Source organism: Equus przewalskii, chromosome 29 (genome assembly GCF_037783145.1).
Source record: "Equus przewalskii isolate Varuska chromosome 29, EquPr2, whole genome shotgun sequence".
Lineage (NCBI taxonomy): Eukaryota > Metazoa > Chordata > Mammalia > Perissodactyla > Equidae > Equus > Equus przewalskii.
In genome coordinates, this window is record NC_091859.1 from 5,236,530 (window position 1) to 5,262,453 (window position 25,924).

At 36.2% G+C, this 25,924-nt stretch overlaps 1 protein-coding gene across 1 annotated transcript in view; it reads left to right on the plus strand.

Moving 5' to 3' along the window:
• ZDHHC17 (zinc finger DHHC-type palmitoyltransferase 17) overlaps positions 1-25,924 on the plus strand; it is a 92,698-nt gene that overhangs the window by 2,242 nt on the left and 64,532 nt on the right. The window contains exons 2-3 of the mRNA XM_070600233.1: positions 19,805-19,908; positions 24,062-24,184. Of these exons, the coding sequence (XP_070456334.1) occupies positions 19,805-19,908; positions 24,062-24,184 (227 nt within the window). The remainder of the gene's footprint in view (positions 1-19,804; positions 19,909-24,061; positions 24,185-25,924) is intronic.

The following is a 25,924-nucleotide window of genomic DNA, read 5'->3' on the forward strand; positions in this document are numbered from 1 at the left end:
ACTGCTTCTCTGAGTTCCAGCTTCTTCTTTTATAATAATGGGATGAAATAATACTAATAGGTTATTGTGAGGATTAAATGAGAAATATATTCTTTTTGTTGTTCTTAAGCAGTATTTTCAGTCTCCCTTGGAAAGAAACCCATACTCTGCCTTGGTGAACAAATAAAATAATAGTACTTTAAACCCCTTTTTGGAGAGAACATAGACTTTTGGTCAGACAGACTTGAGTTTGCATTCTGGATGTGTAGTCCTTAGCTAAGTGACCTGAGACGAGTACTTAAGCCTCAGTTTGTTCATTAGAAAATGGGGATGTTGCCAGTTCACTTGACTGTAAGGGGTTAGGCAAGACTCTGTGTTGAGGTTCAAGAACTGGCATATTGTTGCTGCTCAGTTACTGTTGTTTCTTTTTCCTTTACCAGAACAAGGAGGGAGGTGTTACACATTTATTTTGGTTTTGGTGTATGGTTTAGAAACTTGTGGGGTTTTTAATTTAGTGGAATAGGATCTTGCAGAAGAAAGTTTTATTTTACTTCTTTCTTCAAATTTAATATTGTGTCACAAAAATAGTGTCTCATTAAATATTTGTTGAATAAATGAATTATTTGTAGGATAAAGAAATTAGTCATTCCTTAAATCTCCTCTTAGTATGCAAACTGCTCTCTGCTAAAATCTTTCTTAGGGGGATTATGTAATTATGTGAGCAATGAACCCACCTTTTTAGAGGTATTTGCTATGAGAGAACCTTATTTTTTAATTAAGTAATTCATTCGTGTAGTCAGTCATTTAAACGTTTGTTGATCTTGTTTGGGTCAGGCACTGTACTGGACTCTTGAGACTTCGGATTTTTGTGGTAAATTCAGTGAGAGGCAGTATGGGGTACTGGTTAGGAGCCAGGCTCTGATGACAAACTGAGAAGCTAGGTTCTACTGCTTAATATCATCATGGTCACGTTATGCTTTTGTATTCATAAAATGGATGAACCGATTATCAGGGGATTAGGGTGCCAGTCCTGCCTCTGTGACTTGAGGCTGGTGGACATTTAACTACTCTTAGTTTCTTTGCCTTTAGAATAAAATTAGGACTAGACTAGATAATCTCTTAAGATTTCTTCAAACTCTAATGTTCTGATTGTGTGTTGTGATTTTTCAAGATCCATAGGCTTGAGCATCTGTCTATCAGAAGTATAGCACTGTGCTAGGTTATATGGGTGAAAATAAAATACATAGGATGGCTTCTGCTCTCTAGAAGTTAATGATCTAGTTGGGAAGATATATACACTTGAAACACGTAGAATCCAAATAAGTGCTGAATTGGTAGTGTAGCCTATAAGCAGTGTCAGATTCCTGTCATCTACAGTGCTTAGAAGAAAGACTTCAGCAGAACGATAGAGACCATGTGTTTGTCTACAGGTCCATCTGACTTGCTGTCAGCAGTCTTCCGTTTCACCCACTAGTACATCCTCAGTAAGCCGTCTCAGCTCTTTCCAGAATGAGGCCACCGTACTCCCTTCTGCTGGAGTGTCATTATAGGGGCTCTCTGTTTCAGCAAGATCTGACTCAGAGCTTTGGACTGGATTGCCTAGATTATCTAGGCCTTTCATCTCTTGCTTCCTTTTTGTCTCAGTTTCAAAACTTGTATTACTGCCTTTTCTCTCGTTTCTCATTTTCTTTTTAATGGTAACATTTTTTTCCGCATTAATTTTGTCCGTATTCATGTCTAATTTTTTTGTTTAGAATATTAAACTGAAGTATTACTGCGTCTCCTGTCTTCACAGATTTTATTAAATATTTTTTGAAGCTTTTCTTTAGTGAAAGTGATTTTGCCTTTTCCATTACTATTTTTTGACGTATTTTGTAGTTAGAGATATGTATGTGTACACATGTGTAAGTTAACTCATTTGCTTTCAGAACTCAGAAAATTACTTTGAAAATTGTTTTTCTTCTTCTGATAGTTACTGGTACACCCTACCTTCAAAGCATGTTTTTCCAGCAGTCTTTGGCATCTGATGCCTTTTTTTAATTCAGCAAAAATGCTATAGGTCATATAATTGTAATTTACATTTAAAAATACTATACCTCGAGCACAGTAACCACTAAGTCAATATACATAAAATTAAAATGAAACTAGTTAGTAACCGCGTGGATGAGAGCAAAGCCAAAGTTGAAAATTACTGACCTGTAGAACCAAAAATTATATTTTGTTGTGAGAAATGCCATTTAACTGTTTTGATTTCTTTGTTTTATTTTGCTGTTTTTATATAATTTGAGAGAATTATTCCAAAAGTGTTTATTAAGGGTGGACTGCGTGTGGGTGGATACAAGAGGGATATAGGTTAAAAGTGTGAGCGCTGGTGTTTGGCTGCTTGAGTTCAAATCCTAGTTTTGCCACTTATTAGCTGTGTGGCCCTGGGCAAGTTATTGAACTGTGTCCCAGTTTTCCAGACTAAAATGGGATTATAATAGCAGCTACCTCGTGAGGTTGTTGTGCAGATTGAATGAGGTAATACATATAAAGTTCTCTGTCTGGCACTTAGTGACACAATACATGTCAGCTATTAATGTTGTGGTAAGAAGTTAGTAATGTCTTAAGCAGTGGTGGTATACGTAAGTTAGATGGGGAGGCATTGACTAAGGAAGATCATTAAAATTGGTGGCAATTGAAGAGAAGACAGGCAGAGGACTCTTTATTGTGAGGCTTTTTTGCACTATTTAGTTTCCTTAAAGATGTGTGCTTTGATATGAGGAGTGTTTATTGAGCATCTAAGTATGATCTTGACGCTTTGCTAGGCCGCAAAGTAATGAGGAATACAAAATAAGGCATTGCAAAATAACAAAAGATTAACAGTAGGCCTCCAGATCCCTCAAGATAAGTGAAGGTGAGTGTGTGTGCGCATTTTCTTAAAAATTAAAAACGCACTGCAGACCTCCTCTCCTCTACAGAGTATCCTGTGGGTGTGGTAGGGTAGTTGAGTGAGTCAGCTAAGGTGTCTTGACATAGTATGCTCTTAACAGAACCCCCAAATGCTACATAATCCAAAAAGGTGTTACTTCAGTATCAGGGTTATGTGAAATTCTACTTCTAAGCATCAGCTAATTCTAGTATTATGATTAGATTTTATGACAGATGGGTAATTCAAGAATAAACTACCAGATATTTTAAACTTTGGAGTTTGAAAAATTGATTCAAGGCAATATCATATTATAAAATATGCAAGTGAAATTCCCTCTCAAGGTAATAATTATCCAGTTGTAGGATAATATCTTCTATTAAAATCTCATTAAAATCGAGCTACAGGTGGCTAATTTGAAAGTACAGTGAAACTTCAGCCTTCTGTAAAGGAGATACTGTGAATAACTTGATTTCCTGAGTTATAGAGGGTTAAACAGAATATTTTTGGTTTTTCTTTCAACTGTTGTTGAAAATTTGCAAAATGACTTATTCTGTTTCCTAAGGTTAATACATACTAAATATGATAGTCTTTCTTTGATAAATCAGAATATTATAGTGTCTTAGGCTCATCTTTCTGATCATCGGTGGTTAGTGTTGAAGAGACGGAGATGATAGCGCTAAAGGTACCTGAAGGTTTTTTTGTATATATGTCAGATAGCTTGTGTTTTTTATCAATTGTTTTATACTATGAAAAATCAAGTGAAAAATGCTAACTACTGATTCTGATGTTACTATACTATACCCTTGTTCAGTTTTTAAAAATAACTTTCTGATTATGAACATTTGTTTAATTTAAATTTATGAACATTTAATGAGAGATGACCAAAACTGGTAACCAAAACTATTCTCATTCTCATGAAAAATAAAAGATAAGTAAATAAACCCTTCTATGAGCTGAAGACAGGAGTTGCTTGTTGTGTTAGTTAGAATCCTTGGGTTGCAAATATCACCAACTCTTTCAAAACTTACTTGGGCAAAAAAAGGGAATTTGCTGGCTCACATAACCCACACTCAGGAGGGCAGGGGTGCAGTTGGACTCAAAGATAACTGGAACCCGAGCTGAGAATGTTTTCTCTCTCTCCTCTTCTCTGCCTTTTGGCTTCATTTTGTCTTAACGTAGAACAGTATCTTTCTTCTGTGTAGCGGGGACCTGGATGCCAGCACTTTTTGCCATACATCTCAAATCTCAGCTATCTAGAGGGACTGCCTGTCTTCCGTTATTCCACATTGGAAAGGGGCATCAGGTTATCGTGATTTAGGTTATATGCCCCCTCCTGTGACCGTGGGATAGGGCCTGTAATTGGCCAGGATCTCTTGGAATTGGGGGAGGAACAAGTCCTTAAAAAAGGAATGCTAGCAGGCAAAACTGTTTCTGTCCCCTGTACTCTTAATATAAAGAACTGCTTATTTGCTTTGTTCCCAGTCTTCTCCGCACTTTAAGAGATGTTGTTGGGAATGTAAATTGGTGCAGCCACTATGGAAAACAGTATGGAGATTCATCAGAAAATTAAAAATAGAACTACCATATGTTCCAGCTTTTCCACTTCTGGATATTTATCCAAGGAACATGAAAACACTAATTTGAAAAGATATATGCACCCCTATGTTCGTTGCAGCGTTATTCACAATAGCTGAGACTTGGAAGCAACTTAAGTGCCCATCAGTGGATGAATGGATAAAAAAGATGTGTTAGATCTCTCTCTCTCTCTCTCCCCCCCCACCCCCCCATGGTGGAATACTACTCAGCCATTAAAAAAGATGAAATCTTGTCATTTGTGACAACATGGATGAACCTCACGGGTGTTAAGCTAAGTGAAATAAGTCAGATGGAGAAAGCCAGAAAGCCGAATACCATACGATTTCAATTCATTTGTGGAAGATAAAAAAATGACAACAAACACACAGATACAGAAAATAGATTGGTGGTTCCTAGAGGGTGGGAGAAGGGTGAAAGGGGTAAAGAGGAGGGCACATTTTTGCAGTGATGGATGGCCACTAGACTTTTGGTAGTGAACACGATGTACTCTCTACAGAAGTTGAAATATTTTGTACACCTGAAATTTATATGATGTTATAAACCAATGTTACCACAATAAAAACATAAATTAAAAAAAGAGATGCTGTAATTACATTTAACTCATTCTTAACACTAAGAGTTCTAGTTGAGCTACTGAATAGCATTCTATCTGAATATCTAGACCAGGGGTTAGGAAACTTTTTCTGTAAAGGCCAGATAGTAAATATTTTCAAGTTTGTGGCCCATATAGTCTCTGTAGCAGCTGCTCAGCTCCGTTGGTGGTTGTATGAAAGCAACATGGAAATGATTGCCTCTGCTGTGTTCCAGTAAAACTTTTTATGTAAAATCAGGTGGTGGGCCAGGTTTGACCTGTGGGCTATGTTCACCAGCCCCTGATCTAGACAATGCATAGAAACTCCAAGAAATTTATGGTTAAATATATGATATTTCTGTGCACTGAATACAGTTAATTGCTGGTGTGCAGTAACTTCATCAGAACTGGATTTGTGTGGGAGATGGGTTGGGTGAAGTCAGAATGTGTGTGTGTATTAGAATCTTATAGAGAACTTTGTTAGAATACACATGCTTCTATACACACCTCTCAAAGTTTCTAATTTAGTATGTGGGTTTGTGGTATGTAGATTTTGAAAAAGCTCTGAGGTGATTCTGATAAGCACTCCTGTACTTTATCCCCCACTCTCTGATACGCCCTTGATGTGTGGGAAAAGTTTTATTAAGGAGGAGGAGGGAAACTAATTTGACATTTAATATGTAAGGCATTGTACTGTGTGCTTTTCATGTTCTCTCTTCAATCTGTTAGATAATAATAGTAATTGTTAACACTTAGCAAATTATAACTTTGAGCTAGCCTCTATCCTAAACAGTTTTGCATATATATTCATTTAATTCTCACACCTTTTTCACAAATAAGGAAATTGAGGCATAGAGGGGGTAAGTAACTTGCTGGTAAGTGGTGGAACTGAATTTGAATCCAGGTTCAAACTGCTTGAATCCAGTTGCTCCTTTTTTCTAGCAGCACAGTGTGATAGTGATGATATAGTTACAGTTGATTGAACATTATTTGCCAGGCACTGGTGAGCTGTTACTGCAAATGTCCTCATTTACTTTTTAAAGAAAATTTTTATTTTTTTAATGGACTTTATTTTTTAGAGTAGTTTTAGGTTTACAGAAAAATTGAGCCGAAATTACAGAGGATTCCCATATACCCGTTCCCCTCCCCCCCATCAACATCCTGCACCAAAGTGGTAAATATGTTACAGTTAGATGAACCTACATCGACACATCGTTGTCACCCAAGGTCCATAGTTTACATTAGGTTTCACTTTTGGTGTACATTCTCGGAGTTTTGCCAAATGTATAATGACATATATCCACTAATATAGTATCATACAGAATATTTTCACTGCCCTAAAAATCCTCTGCGCTCCACCTGTTTATCCATGCCATTTATCCCTCCCTCCCTGCCAGCTCCGGCAACCGCTGATCTTTTTACTGTCTCCATAGCTTTGTCTTTACCGTAATGTCATGTAGTTAGAATCACACAGTGTGAAGCCTTTTCAGATTGGTTTCTTTCACTTAGTAATGTGCATTTAAGGTTTCTCCATGTCTTTTCATGACTTGATAGCTTTTTTTAGTGCTAAATAATATTCCATTGTCTGAGTGTACCACAGTTTGTTTATCCATTCACCCACTGAAGGACATTTTGATTATTTCCATGTTTTGCTCATTTACTGTTGACAGTTGTTCTGCAAGTAGATATTATTGAACGGTTTACAGATTAAGAAATAGACTGTGAGGGGTGAGATAATTTATCTAAATTCACATCATTAGCAGTTGGCAGAGTTTGTGTTAGAACCTAAACTCTCTGACTCCAAACCCATAATTGTCATACATACTCTGCCATATAAATTAATAGGTCAAAACACAAATTATTGTTTACTAGGTAATAGAAAATCTCCATCAGAGTTACTATCAGCTCTTGTTAATAAAGGTGTTAGCAGAGGACTCAGTTTTGGCAGTTGCTGTAAGACCACTTCTTTGAGCTACCCTTTGACTTGAAATAATAAAACTAAATTCCCTTAAAAACCCTCACTTTCAAATTTTCTTTTATTCCATCTATTCTTTTTCTTTCTTTCTCCTGCTTAGTCTGAATTCGTAAGGTAAAATCAATCCCTTGCAAGGAAGTGAGAGAAGCCTCGGTGTGGTGGGGGCTGTAGGTGCACGCTCTCACGTTGCGGCGGTGGCGGTGGTTGACGGGAGGGCAGGCGCTGCTGCCTTAACTACAGGCGCCTCAGGCTCAAGCCTTTTTGAAGAGGCCCACTGTCTTGTGTATTATTTTTTAATCTCTTCTAAAGATTGGTTGCTAGACCACATTCTCTTAGTTAATAGAGCTGTTTGGTTTTTTCAGGGAGAATAATGTAGTTCAAATGTCACATCCAGCTGTTAGTAGCTGTATGATCTTGAGCAAATGACTTAACCTCTTGGTGCTTCAGTTTTCTTATGTGGAAAATGGGGGAAATAATAGCACCTACCTCTTAGGTTTCTTATGAGGTTAAATGCGTTAATATGCCATATTTTGTAGGTTTTAACGTGTGTATATTTTACATTTTAATCTCTCTGAAGTTGGAGTTTGTCTCACGGTGAGTGGGGCCTGGTGGTGGTAGTGATTAGTTGTTCCTGCTGGCGCGTGTGCAGTCTTTGTGATGATTCCTGATGGTGTGATTGTATACTTGCAGCCCCCGTTTCGGTCACCTGTCCGTTTCAGGAACATTTGAGGAAAGAATGAGAATCTTGGTTGCTTTCTGAAAAATGTTGATAGCTCTGGTAAGATCAAGAAAATGCCAGCATCAGACTTGAAGAATGGGTGTCAGCGGCTTGAGACAAAATCCGTGAGATAATAGTGACACCTTCTTTTAGGAAATGCTCTGTGTGTTCTTGGTGGCCCATAAAACAATACTGTAATGAAAAACAGTATATGGATATTGACAGCTCTAGGTTGAGAAGTGATTCAGAAGAGTCTGATCTTGAACATGTTTTAGCAATACCATAACCAATTTATTTGTCTTATCTATCTCCTTTTAATATATCCCAAGAGTAGTATATGACGAAAGTCTGTCACAATAAGTCTGTAAGAGATCTTTCAATTAGTATAAATAAAAATCCTAGGTAAGAAGAAAGCTCTGTGTTGTATGTAGCTCAGTTGGCAGTGTTTCTTTGTAGTGGTACATAAAGGAGTGGTGCATCTTAGAGTCAGCAGTAGCTTTCATTCTGTGGATTTGTCTCTAGTTTGGAACAGTACTTAGCACACAATTAGAGTTAGCTTTTATTTGTTTTATAATCTTTCTTTCTGCAATTTAAGATTATGGGAGAGCGTGTACAGCATTGTTAAACCCGTATCTACCTTGGAGATTTTATCTCCCTTCACTGTAATTAAAAATATCCATTAATCTCGATTTATAATTCTGTAACTATCATCATGAATAAACTGCAGGCATTATTTTCTAAGGAAATCTTGCTTTCTAATTGAACACTCAATATAAATATCTAGGATCTTCCAGCTGTTTATGTAAGAAGTTAATTAATTTGCTTTCATAAGTTCTCATTATTTAAACTTGTTTTTCCTTATTTGTCTGCTTTTTTTCCTGTGGATAACTGAAAGCAACCAAGTCCAAAAAAGGGCCACATTTGGGGAAAAAAAAACATTTGACAAACTAGAATCTAGCACTATATCGTAGCAGACCAAATAAAAATTTAAACTTTCTGAGCTGTCATCCTAACATCTGATTTATTCTATGTTGTTGAATAATCTATGAATTTTCAAGGTATCAGAAATTTAAACCCCAGCGTGGGTTTTTTGGCTTTAAAAAAAAGTGACACATGATTATTGTCAAAAATTTAAATAGTATAGAAGGGTCTATAGTAGAAAGTAAAAGCATATATAAATGTATATTTTATATACATACTACATTTATTTCTTTGTTTTTGTATGTAATGGTATCATACAAAATGTTACGAAATTTGTGTTTTTTCAGAAGAGGGCTCAGAGGAGTCTGACTGAAGTTTGGTTAATAGTGTCTTTGTCTCCATGGGGTGAACTTCACATTTCTCAGAATGCCCCACATGAGAGAGCCAGCAGTTGATATTTATTGCCACTTATTGAGGGTATTTGATAGCCGAGAGAAAACTACAAACAGTGCCCGCTTGTGTAATCTGGTTTGCCTCTACTTTTCACTTTTCCCCCTTTATTCCCATCCTATGGTAGGCAGAATTATTGCCCCCCCTACCCCCCCAAGATATCAAATCTTAATCCCTGGAACCTGTAAGTATTACCTTATGAAGGAGAAACAGTCTTTGCAGGGATGATTAAATTAAGGGTCTTGAGATGGGGAGATTGTCTGGATTACCCTAATTGCAATCACATGTATCCTTATAAGAGGAAGGCCGAGGGAGATTAGAACACACAGAGGGGAAGGCTATATATGAAGTAGACCAGAGAGATTTGAAGATGCTGGCCTCGAATATTGGAGTGAGGTTGCCACAAGCCAAGGCATGCCAGGAGCCACTAGGGCTGGAAGAGTCAAACATGGCCTCTTCCCAGAGCCTCCTGAGGGAGCGTGGCCTGCTGACAACGTGTGGTATTGGTACTTGATTTTTGACTTCTGACCTCCAGAACCGTAAGATGGTAAATTTGTGTTGTTTTAAGCCACTAAATTTGTGGTAATCTGTTACAGCAGCAGTAGGAAACTAACACATATACCATCACACAGGGCTGTTTTGCGTAATTTGTTTGCATAGCAATAGGAACACAGACAACAGGACAGTTAACTCTGCCTGAGGGAAGCAGGGAAGGCTGTGGTGACGTGTGACTTGTGAATTGAAGGATTTGTAAAAGTTTACTGACTCTGAGGCGGGTGGGGTGTGCCTTCTGAGCAAAAGAGCTCACATGAGCAAAAAGATACTGAGGTTTTTAAAGGACGTGACTTTTTGGAGATTGGTTTACGTAAACATGTAGGATGCTTAGAAGGGAATGCTGGATACTAAAACTGGAAAAAGTAAGCTCGCACCAGGTCATGTGACTTTGTAGGATTGCTGAAATGTTCTCACTTTACCATATGAGCATAATTTTAAGGATTTTAAGCAGGAGAGTGATTGGAACAGCAATGTGGACAGACCATTTTTTGAGAGAATATTGTAGAGGCAAAACAGAAAAGGACTGATAGGGATTTGTTTTGAGAAAAGTAGTAGTAAGACGTGGTAACTGATTTTGGGAGACTGAGTGAAGGTTGAGTGAGTTTTTAGCTTGGACATTTTGGTAATTGGAAGTGCCTTTTAGTAAATAGGACAGGAAGGAGGAAGAATATGTTGTGGAGGTGGTGAGAAGGAAGAAATATCATTAGATGATCCTTTAAAATGACATATCTAATCCTGTTACTTCCTTGCTCAAAATTCCTCAATTGATTCTCTATTGCCTGCTGAACTAGATGCCTAAGTGCCTTTGTTTATTCTCAATTGAAGATGGGATTTGTGCATTCCTTCTTTTAGGATGTATAAGTGTTTCTTTGCCACCCACGTTTGTATTTTGGTAATTAAATTTAAATAACTTAATTTACATGTGCACGTGACTCATACAGTGAAAAAACAAAGTAACAAAATAACTTACAACACTTAAAAGGTACTACTTCAGAATTTTCCAGAAATGGGACATTTTGTGTCTGCCCCAGCTCTCTGGGGCCTAGTTGGAAATGTGGCCAGGACTTGAGATTGGGTTGCTGGTAAGAAGAGTTGACTGTGTATGTGAAGGGCAGAAGGGAGAGTAGATGACTTCCGTAAGATTTTTAGTCCGACTAGGAGGTGTATTAAAATAATGTGAGTCAGAATCCTATAGTTGGAGGACAAAATTGAGACTTAATCTCAAGTGAAATACGAAGTCAGACATATTCTGTAATGCAAGGGTGTGATAAGTGGGCATTTATATCCACATGCAGTGCTATTCATTCTCTGGAATGTATTTGAATAAGGACAATTTAACAACTTTATATATAATGGGTAAACAATAAAGGCATTGTCTTTTTAAAATGGACAAAAATACAAGGAAATAAGGATGTATTGTTATTATTAATTTTTCCAATCTTGTATTTGAGGTGGTTGCCAATGCCATTTGCCATGGAAATGAAAGACCACACTTAATTGCAGGAGATTTGATTATATTCTTAGACTATTCAAAGAGATTGTTAAAAATCATAGTTTATATTTTTAACAATGTGGTCAGATACAAACGTAAATCTGAACATTGGTAGTACTGCCATATACTAGTTATAACCAGCTCTAAAATACAATGGAAATGGTTTACATAGATCCCCAAATGCATACCACTTACCAAATAACTCTGAGTTGTATTAGTCAGGATAAACTAGGTTTTGCTGCAGTAGCAACCCTGAAATCTTAGTGGCTTACATGTTAGTGGTTTAGTACACATGCATTGTGGGTTGAATAATGGCTGCTTTAGGACCCACACTGATTATCCGCTCTCTGGAACGTTGCCATTTTCCGTAGCAGAAGGAAAGAGAAAGTGAAGAGTTGCATACTGGCTCTTGAAACCTGTTATCTGAGAGCAACATTTCTCTTTCATTCATATTCTCTTGGTTAAAAAAAAAATCACTTGGACTCAACTTTCAAGGGGCTAAGGGCATACAATCCAACCATATGCTTGGGAAGAGAACTGGAAATGTTTGATGGGTAGCGCTAATGATTATAGTAGTTTTAAATATAAAAGTCAAGACCAAAAAAGCCCAAGAAAAAGATTAATATATGTGACTATAAAAAGTGTAATCCTGGAAATATATTAAAAGCACAGATAACTCTAAAAATGGAACAGAAGTGTTTAGATCAGTATGAAAAAGATTAATATCTAATCTTCTCTATACAGAAAAATTTGACTCAAATATATTAAACAAATTTTAGGACTCATATAGAATAAAATGGTCAAAGGATAAGAGCAAGCAGTTCTCAAAAGACGAACTAGAATAGGAACATATATTTAAAGTTGAAATTTCAAGTATTATTTAATCTATTTAAGTTAGAGGAGAATTAAAAATAACACCTAGTGCCAGTGAGTTTATGGAGAGATGGTTGGTCATATATTGCTGATGGGATTACAAATATAATCCTTTTGCAAAACAATTTAGATACTGTATCAAGAACCATAAAAACATTCATACCCTTTAAGAATCCCTCTCCAGGAAGCTTCCTCCAGTTGAAAAGAAGAAATGTTAAATGAGTTGAAGTGTTTTTAGTAGGAAAATCTATCCGTTTTTTCATTTCGTTTAATGGCACTAATGTTACCAAGCCCTGTGTGTGCCATGCACTGGGAGAACACATGGTCAAGATAGGGCTCTTGCCCTGTCGTAGCTCACAGTCTGATGGTGAAGGGAATGTTAGGGGAGGACGTATAAGAGGAATGCCTAAGAAACAATGTCTGAGTTTAGTTAGGAAATCTAAGAATAACTTGAATGTTCAGTGATTGGGAAATATTCCAGTATGTTTCAATATATCAGTTTAATATTTTGCAATGGTTAAAAACAGTACTTATAAAAACTATGTGTAATGGCATGAAGAAATGTAAAAGGGAAGAATGTAAAAAATATGAGTACTATGATTACAGACTGTGAAAATATATAAACATTTGGGCAAATAAAGATTGTATAGCAGTGTTGAAAGAGATTTTCAAAATTAAGCTAAATTAAAAAACACTTCCTCATAAAAACACAACTCCAGTTTAGTAATGAAAAAAACATCAGGCATGTCCCAGTTGAAGGTCATTCTACAAAATACCTGACTATTTCCAGAACTGTCAAGGTCATCAAAAACAAGGAAGATCCGAGAAATTGTCATAGCCAAGAGGAGCCTAGGGAGTCATGCCAACTTAAATATGATATCCTAGATGATATCCTGGAACACAAGAAGGACATTATGTAAAAACTAAGGAAATCTGAATAAAGTATAGTCTTCAGTTAATAATAATGTATCATTATTGGTTCATTAATTGTAACAAATGTACCATACTGATGTTAGATGTTAACAATGGAGGAAACTGGATTGTGAAATATGGGAACTCTGCATTGGTTTTGTAAATCTTAAACTACCCTAAATAAGAATTCTAAAATTAAAATTTATTTTTAAAAAGATAGGAGATGGAGAAAAATAGACATATTGGCATTTGTTCATCAAATGTCTGTGGAAAAAAAAGTATACCAAATTTATGTAATTGTTACAAATATGTGTATACATATGGATTAATGCTAGAAGAAAATGAAGTGAAAACCAGTTTTTAAAGAAGCTGGAAGGTGATGATTATTTTCCTAGTCTAAAATTTGTTGGAAGCAGTCAAGGTTAATTTGATAGTTTGGATTGAAGCTATGGTAGTACTACAGCGTAAAGAGAACCTGTGCCTGAAGTTGGACTATGTTTATTAGAAACAACAATCATATAATTTTAGCCAGGGATCGGGGACCACAGCAGAATACATAATGTATAAGAAACCTATTGCTGACTAAGAAAATTGATTCAAAAATCTTTCCATTATATAACCAAATCATTTTTGTCCAATTTTCCCTTACAGTGGGTGCGTCAAATAGGTTAGTAAAGGATTCTGTCTTGAGTGTAATGCCATCTGCTGGCACTGTCAACTAAATACATTTTTAAAGAAAGCTATAATTTTCTAGTGGTTTTCCTTATCATTCATTGTTCACGTGGTTATGTGTGTTTGGTGCTTATGCTGTCTTTCTTTTCATTCTGTATAATCAGTATTCCTTTTTAAAAATCCTTACGGTATCCCGAGAGTTTGGTTCATCACTATTGCAGTTTTTAAGAAGGTCTCACATTTGGCTCATCAATTTTAGCTTGGACTTAAAAATGATTCAAGTATTCATGGAGACTTTTTTCCTTTCCTGTCTTCTTCTTGTTAGCAACCCTTTATGAAAGTGCTCTAATTTCATCTTACACATTTAATGGAATTAATTTTGAGCAGGTCAAAATTATATAAGTACAGTTAGCTTTTTGATTCAGAGTCCAGCCTGTTAGAATGATACCTGACAGCAGGTATTTACATACTGCAAGTCGTAAACATATGCTTGAGCCCTGCTGTTTGCTAATTCACCTATGTATTTGGGCTATGCACCAAAGGCAGGTGGGTAACATGTGTCTTGTAGGTAACATGTGTGTGCCCTTGAATTTTATTGAATTGATTTCTCTCCCTCTTTTTTTTGTGGTTTAGAAATGCATTTGTTTAGTTAATTTAGGATTATGGCATCTTTGCATGCATATATTTGCCCTGTTGTATTTGGCCCTCTTGGAATTATCTTCATATCCTTTGCCTATTTTTCTTTCTTTCTTTTTTTTTTTAATTGCTTTTTCTCCCCAAATCCCCCCAGTACACAGTTGTATATTTTAGTTGTGGGTCCTTCTAGTTGTGGCATGTGTGATGCCGTCTCAACATGGCCTAATGAGCGGTGCCATGTCCGCGCCCAGGATCCAAACCTGCGAAACCCTGGGCCGCTGAAGCGGAGTGTGCAAACTTAACCACTCTGCCACCGGGTGGGCCTCAAGCCTATTTTTCAAATGTGGTGTTTTTTATGCTTTTCTCAGATTTTTAATTTAATTTAATTTAATTTTTTACATTAGGACTGTTATAGCCAATATTCTTATATTTGAATCTTTGGTCTGGCTGGAAGTTATCTGATATAAGAAGTGAAGTGGGAGTCTGTAGGAGGAGTCTTTAGGCAGACTGAGGCCTGGTCCTGCCAGGGGAGAGTCACATCTCTGGGAAGCCTGGGAAGTTGATCTGCAGTTTACCTTGCGTTGCAGTAAACATGTGGAAAAGTCCTGGAGCTGTTTTGAACAAGTTATTTAGAACTGGTGAGCACCAGGCATATGGCCAGAGTCTCTTGGACAGTCAGGAGAGTCCAGTGGGGCGCAAAGACTCCCCAAGAACGAGAGGGTGCGTGCTTCTCTCGCCAGGAGAATGGTATAGTCATCTTTGTGTTCTCATGGGGAGTGTGGCTGACCTGAGAAGCCTCCTGGGAGCCTGCTACCCTGAATTCTGCTTTGTGTGGCCCTATTTTTTCAGTATCATCTGCTGTTAAAGAAACTATATCTGTGGCTGTATTTGTTGACTTCTTTCCATCAAGGACACCATCCTTCTCTGTTGGAGCCCACTGAATTTTTTTTTATCGCAAATGGCTAGCCATTTGTCCATTTATATCATTTATTGAATAATATAGTTATGTGCCGCATAACAGTGCTTCATTCTGTTACGAACTGCATATACAATGGTGATCCCCTAAGATTAGTACCGTATAGCAAGGTGTGTAGTAGGCTATACCATGTGGGTTTGTGTGAGTACCCTCTGTGATGTTAGCACAATGACAGAATCGTCTAACGGCACATCTCTCAGAACATATCCCTGTTGTTAAACAATGCTGTTTATCTTTTTCTCCTGATTCTAATTCTCCTTCAAGCTCTGTTCCATGCTGTGACTGTTGATTACTGCAATGCTCTTATTTTTACATTGGTTTGCTTTCTAATATATTGTAATTGATGGTAGGGCAAGTCCCTTCTCTTACCCTTCTTTCTGAATATTCCTGAATTTACTCTTCTTGCATCTTTATTCTTTCAGTATATTCTACCGTAGAACCGATTAATGGAGGATTTTTTGATAAAGCACTTATAAAACGTCATATTTAGTTGGTAATAAACTAATAAGCTCTAGGCCATAGAGGATTCTTTGGTCAATGCTGCCTCCCTCTCTTTTTTAAAATGAATGTAAACTAAAGGTTTAATAGGTCTAGCATTTCAAAAAGGTTAACTAGATTGCACACAGACACTTGGTAACTAGTTGATTGGTTATATAATTCCACCTGGGCATGTGAATAAACATGTATTATGGCATCTATCTTCTTGACGTACAAGCCAGTGTTTGCCTATACCTGCTGTGTAAGTTTGAGTTCTGTCACATTGATGTCTCTTAGCAGCAGTGTATAGCAGCTGAGCTTCTCCCAGCTCTTCTCGTTCCTATCATTTCAACAGCAGATTTTGGAGGTGCCTTTTCTCCTTCCAGTTCTCTTTAACAACTATCAAGGCTGTAAAAACCTTTCGTTCTTTAAGGATCTTCCTAGTGGCTGTAATTTCTTTATTCCCATATATAAAATCATTGTATGTTAGCCTTAGAAGGGATCTTGGAGGACTTCTAGTAGTTTCTGAACTTTTTAAAAAAGCACCTGAATTTCTTTTATTAATTAAAGAAATCTTATGTAAAGCCCCAGTATCTAAAAACAGGATAAATAACAAAGTGTGTTGCTTAAGAAGGGAATGAATTGAGTGGGGCTGAAACCATGGAGCCATGGATGCCTTGATGTTGGTCCTTGAGACACCTCAGAGGACCTCTATGCTCATCTTAATTGTCCTCTTTTTACCAGTAAGCGACCTGAATCTTACAGTACAGTTGATTGCCTTGCTGAGTTATAGCCCAGATAAGAGAGTGGCAGACTTTCAATTCAATAGCCTCTCAGTCTGGGACTTCTTCTATTACACCAAGCTACTTCTAAAGGAATTACAGTCATGCATTGCTTAATGGTGGGGATACATTCTGAGAAATGCGTCGATAGGTGATTTTGTGGTCAGCATCCTTGAGTGTACTTACACGGACCTAGATGGTATAGCCTCCTATACACCTAGCCTATATGGTACTAATCTGATGGGACCACTGTTGTATATGCAGTCCATTGTTGACTGAAATGTTCAGTGATGCATGACTACTGCATTCTTAAAAGTTACAATGACGTATGTATATATTTTTAAATTAGTATTACTTTTCTTGGTAGAAGTATCAATTAAATTGCTTCTTGGTTCCCATTAAAATCAAGGGAAAATGATAGAATTTTAAAGAGTGTCATTAATTAAATATTTGTATGTTGAAAATGTATCTGTTATGATAGTAACTTTGTAATAAAAAATTTAATATCTATACATTTATAAGATATACTTATTTATATCAACACAGTATTTTTTACATTTTTTGTTTTTAAAGTTTACAAATTACAGTTATTATTCCTAAGCCTAGTGGTAGTGATGGTGATCTTGACAGAGACTATTGTCGTTTGTCACATTGACAGCTTACTAGTTCTAGAGATGACTCAGTTTCCAATCTGTTTAAAAGTGAGAAAAATTTTCATATTATAAATTCTTTTTCTTTTGGTAACAAGATCAGATAAAACAGATCAGCGATTTCCTTACACCGTTTCTTCTACCTTTTAGTGGGAGTAACTCCTCCTCTCTAGAATCACTCTATGTAAATCCATCTTTTAAAAGATCAGACTTCTTTTACTAAAAAGTAAAAACAAAGAAACAATCCTTGGAGATGGGATAAACTAGATACTAGTATAGGTTTAATTTTAAAATGTTACAGGAAAAAAAGGTCCAATTTCTAGTACATTTGAGAGGTCACATTTGGCAGTGTTAGTGAAACAAAATGGACTGTAGAGAAACTGAGAATACAATTTAATCATCATGTACAGTAAGTGAAGACTCTGGGGGTAAAAATAAAATTAAAGTCATATGAAAGCAGTGCAATGGTAAGCCTTAAAGAGAGACTTACTTTTTATTTTGTGAATATTCATTATTTGCCTGTAAAAGCAATGTATTTGTCCTTAGAAGAGCAATTTGCCCTAGCAGATTTTCAAATTGAAAGAGCTTATAAAGTTATGTTATTACTTTGTGGACGGTATATTATCTTTATTTAGATTTTAATGTATTATTGGAAAGCTCTCGCTTCTAATATTTGACTTCTGTTTCTTGTCTACTTTGTTCTTCTGCTCTGGTTTGTCAGGTCCTTGAGGGCAGGAGACCGTATTTGGTACATGTTTGCAGTGCTGCTCCGAGCCCCAGTGGAGCCTGGTGCAAAGGAAAAATCAGCCATACTGATGCTGTCTGTAGTTAAAATGGTGATATTTGGGATTTTTTTGTATTGGTTTTGATTTTTAGAAGATAATCCATTAAAATATTTTTTTATCTTCATTACTGAGATTTTTGGCACCTCCTTAAACTTTGCCCTGGCCTCGCTCTGGTCTGGCTTGGAGTCTCAGTACATTGTAGAGTGCTTTATGCATAGCAGGCTCTCAATACAGGTTCTGTCAGATATGTTATTCTGTTCTGCTTGTAAACCGTAACCAGGTTTTTATTTTCCTTAAGGTGTCTTATAGCCCTATAAAAGTCAGAGTCAAAGTTTAAAAAATTATTTTCCTTGTGGTAGGGGAGAATAAAATTAGAAAAGAACATTTAGAAAGAAAGAAGTGTTACTGGTCTGAGAAGTGTCTTTCTTCACTTCGCTCCACTGAGTGTAGAGCATAGAGAAGTTGAGACCTGGAATTCAGTGGACAAATTAAATAGAAACTAGGTTTTAAAAAATTAAATAGGGAAGTTTTATGTATTTTGCTTATTAGTTACTCAGAATATTGCACATATCTAAAATATTATACCTCTTGTTGAAATTTAACTGAGTATATTTTAAAGGAGTCTGGGAACAATCTCTTAGAAAGTCGCTTAGTAAAGTATATGCAGTATGTATGTTGTGAGTCTCAGCTTAAAATTGATGTCTATTTTCTTTCTTCTGCTAAGTGGATTTATAATCATTACTGTGGTATTTTAATATTGGCTGTACCATTTTCATAAGGAACTAAGCATTTATCTGCTGAAATGTTATATATACTAAGCAGAATTTGCTTTTGTGAAACTTTTTAATTCCCTTCATTGAAAATACTCAGATTGATAGTCTTCTAAATTTATAGCTCAAACAAATTAGTTTTGGAATTCTCACACAAACTGAATGGCTAATCTAAAGATAATAGCCTTTTTCCTCCATTAAAATTTGTATTATTAAATATCAGTGGCCAAGAGAGCATGGATTGTTCTAAGGATTGAATTCTTTCCAATATCTTGTTATGACGTATCCTTTTATTTATATTTACTTTTGTGTGTGCGAGTGTGTATGAGGGAAAGATAATCATAGAAATTTGAATGGATAATATCAGAACCAGACATACTCAATTTTTCTGTTTTTATATAAAAGGAACATAATTGTATCTTAGCTGACTATGCACAGCAAGTTTTGTATTTTAAATAGAAAATTGCACACAGCATGTAACCTTTGAATTGATGTAATATTTTGTAAAACTCTTGATTAAATTTTTATGTTAAAAATTCGTTTCCTTAAGGGTGACGTTTTTAGAACTTCTCAAGTGGGTTCGTATTTTATGAGAGCTGCCTCGGTGTTCTTTCTTCACCCAAGGGTAGATGCTCAGCAAGCTGTCAGCATGGAGGAGGATAAGGAACGATAACGGCTGAGAAGAATAGGACAATCATCTCTCTGGTTTCCTTTCTTTAGGATCTGAGAGTTGATTTGGCATGTGATGAATGTTTTAAAGTAGAGTATTAGAGCTAGGGATTATGCGGAATAATAGAAAAATTGGTCTGAGGAAATGAGAGTTGATTTGATGAAGAAGTAAGAGAGTTCTATGGAGCTAAAGATGAATTTCAGTTACCAGTTTTTCAATAATTTCTAGTCTTGCAGCTTTTCTGTTTTGAGAGTGTGTACTAAGGTAGAGCTATTTGAACATGCTTTTTTTCTAACAGACTTCAGAATAAGGTAAAACTTAATCATTTCAATAATGAGCGTTCTCAAAACAGCACAAAAGCAGTAGTAAAATATTGAAATGTTTCCTGCATGTCTTTTCTCAATTCTTGGCTCTGTGATTTTCTCTTTAACAGGAAGTCAAACCCCAAAGCCATTATAACCATGGATATGGTGAACCTCTTGGACGGAAAACTCATATTGATGATTACAGCACATGGGACATAGTCAAGGCTACACAGTAAGTTTTTTGTTATAGTTTTCTTCTTTGACATCTGTATTTTAAGTGAAATATGAACACAGTTTCTTTCTCTTTGTTGATATCCTCTATAACAATGTCTGTGAGATACTCTTTTCATATGTAGGTTTTTAGACATGGTTTCATTTAGTTCTTTGTACAAATTTAAAATAGCTAATTTAAAGTCTTTGTGATGTCTGGGATTCCTTAGGGACAGTTTCTATTAATTGCTTCTCCTCTACCCCCTTATGGGTTATACTTTCTTGTTCCTTTGCCTGTCTTGTAATTTTTTGTTGAAAACTGTTCAAATAATATAATGTGACAATTCTGGATACCAGGTTCTTCCAGGGTTGTTTGTTGTTTGTGACATTTCTAAACTAATTCTGTAAAGTCTGTATCTTTGTCATGTGTGGCCACTGAAATCTCTACTCGGTTAGTTAGTGGTCAGCTGATGATTGGATAGAGACTTCTTAAATCCCTGGAACCGGTGAGTCTTGATCTTTGCTAAGGGTCTCTGTGAATGTTGGGCCACTCAACACTGACAGCTTACAGCTCTGCCTTAGCCTTCACTTTCTGCTTGCACAGAACCTCGAGGTCAGTCAGGCGAGAGCTTAGGGCCTTCTCAGGTCTTTGTTGAACATGTGCCACCACCTTACACGTGTGCATGGTCTTCTAGATTCCCAAGAATATATCCAAGCTTTTCAAAACCCCTATGGATTCCTCAGCTTTTGGTTTTAAGCTTTTGGGTTTTTCTGTTGTTTGTTCCAACTGTTACCCATCCTCTGAAGCAACAGTGATGTTAAGATATTCAGCAAACACTCCCCAGGAAAGCTTTTAATTGAATTTGGGTGAGGTCAGATAGATAAGCCTTTCAAGTGAACTCTTCTGGGGAACCACCAGACAGGTCAAATAATGACTCCTCTTTGGGCATGAGGCTTTGAAAGAATTCCATCCTGGTTCTGCTCACTCTGGCACCAGTACCAGGAATACACACTTATTTTTCAAGGATACTGGATGCAGAGGATGGGGCTATGATATATTAAAACACTGCGCAGTTCAGTATTCTAACTGAAATTCAGCTGATATTTTGACTAAATGTTCCTTAGATTGCTGAAAGCCTTCTGCTAATTTCCAGAGGTCTGAAAAAGTTAATTCTGACAGTTTTTTTCAGTTTTTTCATTACTTTTGTGGAGAGGCAAACTTTCAGAGGTCCTTAGCCCACTGACGTCACCCTACCTTTTTGAATGTTATGTCGAAAATCAAAGCACATTGTGCCAACTGTATTTAGCAAACAAATTACACTGCCTGACTTTCATTTTTCCCTTTTGAGGTTTTACTCCTTTTGATATTTCCTTTCTCTCCTTTGTCATTAATCTCCCTCACCCTAATGCATCACTTCTATCAGCAAGTATACTCCAGCATCTTTCCTCTTAAGAGGAAAAAAAAAAACTTTTCTTTTTCTCCAGAGAAAGATTTGCCCTGAGCTAACATCTGTTGCTGATCTTCCTCTTTTTTTACCCCCTCGCCAAAGCCCCAAGTACATGGTTGTATATCCCAACTAGGATATGTGTTCTAGTTCTTTTATGTGAGCTGCCCCCACAGCTCCCTTGGAATATGGTGCTTGATCCCACAGCTGCCGCAGAGACACTTTTGTTTGTGGATAGATGCTGAATATTGTTGGAGGAGGACAAAATGATGGATGTCATATTCCCCCATGATGCTGATGTCACTCTGTAGTCCATTTCTAAATACTGTTTTCTCTTCAGTTTGTTTTATTTTATATAGTACCACAGCTTTTTAGTTATTTCTTAATTGTCAGCATTGTCTATGCTGTTCTTGGCCTTTTACTCTCATAAATGAATTTTAGGGTTCTACTTGGGACCAGTTCGTGAGATATTCATTTGGGATTTTAATTAGAATTTCATTGAATTTGTAGATTAACTTTTAGGTCTTTAATGCCTCTCATTAATCTTATTTACAGTGAGAGTAGTATAATTAAATGTGCTTCCTCATTATTATTTTAGATGGTTTAATATTTTATGCTGCAACCATATGGAAATCTGATCCTAAATTATTTTATTTGGATACTTTGTCTTAATGATTTGTTTGTTTTGCTGAAAAACGTTAACCTCACAAAGATACATAATTCCCTAATAGGAAAGTTACAATGTATGCTGTATTTACTAAGTCACAGTAATTACTTGAAGCAAAGATTTTACTGAATTTTACCTTGTAAATATCCATTTTCTGATGACAGTTCTTGCAAACTAATCAGGTTTTGACGTTTTAGTAATTACAACAAATGGGTTCACACATGTTAGAAAATTGTTTCAAAATTTTTTAGTGTGTCCACATGAGAAGGTTTTTATAGGTAATGTATTTAGATCTTTCAGAAACTATATTATATAATGATGGAAACATTTACAGACATATTTTTTAAAAAATACTCTCTTTAGAGCAGGTATTTTTCTGAAATAAAAGTACTTACTTTCTCACTGTGTCTGAAAAATCTCCTTTGCCTTGAAGGGGGACAGACTAAATATCTTTACCCTTCTTAAGAGCGTATAGTTGATAGCATACTACTCAGTCATTTGCCATCACTAATCCCCCTCCCCCCACCTCTCCTGAGAAGCCAGCAAATTTGAAACATCTGTGTGGTTAAAAAGATTTTCATGGTCACTTATTCAAAGTGCAAGGTAGATTCTACTCATTAAGGTAATATGCCTAGTTCACTTATTGGGCACATGTAAAGAATTTCCTGAAAAAGAAAAGAACTGAAGGTACCACTGTCATCGCCTGTCCATTGTGGAACTCTTGCCCTTCTCTTAGGTTGATTACCTTGTGCATGTGTGTGTGTACAGAGCTGGTAAGGGCAGCAGTGTGAAGGCTGTATTAAATATTAATGAAGCTTAATTTCTTTCTCTATTAGCTAACACATGAATATAGGTAGAAGTTTTAATATTTGCTTCCAGTGTCCCAATATTGTGCCACCCTTCCCCCAGCCTCACCCTGCAGTGTGCCTTCCCCATTTTGGAGACCACTCTAACAAATTACAAATATGGTCAAAGCTCATTTAAGTTTGTTTTTGTGTCTCATATTTCCAAGGACCCAATATTTTGTCTAGGATAAAATTGATGGTTCCTGAGGCTCCATGATGGATTCTTAGTGATTTATCATACTATTCTCTTTACTTTTGCTTATGCTTCAAAATTTCTGTAATAAAAAGTTTAAAAAATATTATGCTGGGGGCCAGCCTTGTGGCATAGTGGTTAAGTTCTGTGCACTCCACTTCAGTGGTCCAGGTTCGCAGGTTCTGATCTTGGGTACAGACCTACACCACTCGTCAGCCATGCTGTGACAGCAACCCACATATAAAGTGGAGGAAGATTGGCACAGATCTTAGCTCAGGGCTAATCTTCCTCAAGCAAAAAAACAAACAAAAAAAAGGAAGATTGGCAACAGATCTTAGCTCAGGGCTAATCTTCCTCAATAACAACAACAACAACAAAAGTATGCTGCCACACAAGGACCAAGGGCAGACAGAGAGGGAGGGATCGGGCTCTCCGCATGCACCTCTCCTCTTTATCAAATAGCAGCGTCTTTCCTAAATGCTCCCAGTGGGCTTGAACGCACAGGACTCCTCCCCACCCACCCCTCTTCCCAGCCCCACGCATTCTTTTTATTTGCCTTCAGGAATATCAAAGTTGAATTTGTAAATAAAGAAACCTGAGGCTTATAAAATGTCCTTTCTTGATGTTCTTCTAAATCATTGGTATGCTCTTTGTTACTGCTTTTTTACGATTTAGTATGTTTTAACATAATTAGATGTATTTTTATAAACTGCCTTAAGTGTTTTGTGGAATAAGTGGTGATACTAACAAAAATAAGCGACTGATAGACTTTTTATTTCTAGTGTCATTTTCCCTTCTACTTAATGAGATAGTGCATTCTTATACATGAGACATTTAAAACGGTAAAATGGATTAGTAAAAACTGTTGGAATATTGATATTTTAAAGTGACATTTTATGTTGAGAAATCCATTTTGATTTCCATGTATCAAAACGGAGCATTTTTTTCTTCTGGAAATGTTATTTTGAGCTTTAAATTTCTTGTCAAAAGTAGTAACAATCGCCTCTCTTTTCTTTCTTGTCAAGATATGGAATATATGAACGCTGCCGAGAATTGGTGGAAGCAGGTTATGATGTACGGCAACCAGACAAGGAAAATGTTACCCTCCTCCATTGGGCTGCCATCAATAACAGAATAGATTTAGTCAAGTATGTGTTTTCTCTGTTTTTAAGTAATTAGTTATTATTATAAAATTATTAAAAATAATTATAAAAATTAATAATTTCTAAAATTCATACCTTTTAAAATGTGTATTCTGTGTACCTTTTTTCCTGAAGAAATCTGTTTTTAGTGTATATTGAATGCTTATGTGCCAGGTACTGTACTGAGTGCTTTCCATGTATATTTCCTTTCATCTTAATTCTTGAAATAACTCTGTGTGAAAAATAACAATTACTGCTGTGCTTCTGCTGTGGAAAGTGAAGCCTGAAGACATTATGCTACCCATGACGTACAGCTAATAAAAGTTGGGCTCAGGACTTAACTCAGGTGGTCTGACTTGCAGCTCACATTCTAAACATGAGTTCTAAGGGAAAAGCTACAAAAGGGAAGAGAGGGGTTACAAAGATAATAGGTAATAATAATCTGATTTAACTATTCATGCCAGCATAAGTGATGAATACTTTACATACTAAGTGTAAATGAATTTTATTCCTTATTGTTAATTTGCTCATTTAGTATTAATAAGAGGGAGTTTGAAAAGCAAGAGTCGGGATGATAGGAAGTCTTAGTAAATCTGGTTCAGTAGTCTCTAACAATTTGGACATGAGATCTTTAGATAAAGACATGAATCTGAAATGAACTGCTTGCTGATGTGCAATTAAGGACAGCACAGAATCTAGAGACAAATAGGATATTAATGCCAGGTAAAAGAAGCTGCCCATAGAGTGCTGAAGAAAGACTACGCAAGTGGTGACTAAAGTATTGAGCCCATGGATCACTTGCTTCCACAGACATTTCCATTTTCTTTGTTCCTTTTTTTCCTTCTTGTATCTCTAACCTTCCTTCTGCCTTCAGTATGGGTCTCCTGATGTCTAATTCTGTTTTTGTTTGTTGGAAAATGTTTTAATTTCATCCTCATTTGTGAACGAAATTTTCTCATGGTATAGAAATCTAGGTTGGCAATTTTTGTTGCATTTTTGTCTTTTTTACCCATTGAAAATATCATTCTACTCTTTTCTGGCTTCCATTACTGTTGAGAAATCAGTCTAAGTATTGTGCTTTTGAAGGCCTTTTGTTTTTTCCTTTTCTGGTTGCTTTAAAAGTCTTTCTTTGTTTCTGGTTTTCTCCTGTTTCATGATGATGTATCTAGGTGTGGATTTCTTTTTATTTGCCTTGAATGAGAATGCAAGGAATTCTTGATTCTGTAGATTGATGTTTTCATCAGTTCTGGAAAAATCTCAGCCATTAGTTCTTCAAATATTGCTTGTACCCTATTCTCTTGCTCTCCTTCTGGAACTCCAGTTAAACCTATGTTTGATGTTTTTATTGTGTACTCTGTGTCTTTTATCCTCTTCTGTGTGTACTATCCTTTTGTCTGCTTCCTTCTGGAAACTTATTTTGACCTATCTTCCAGTTAATTTATTTTCTATTTATGTATAATCTGCTAATAAATCTGTTCAGTGCATTCATAATTTTATTTTTTAGTTTTAGAATTCTTATTTTTTTAAACCTGTATTACTTAAGTCACTTATTGCTGAAATTTTCAGCTTTTCTTATATATGTGACCATAGTAAATATAATTATTTTAAAATCTGTTTCTGAGAAGACAGCCTTTGGAGTCTGCGTGGGTCTGTATCTGTTATGTTGTTCCTTTGCATGGCTGATTTTCTTTGAATATGTGCTAGACATTGTATTGGAAAAATTATTCATTTTTTTAATGATTTGAA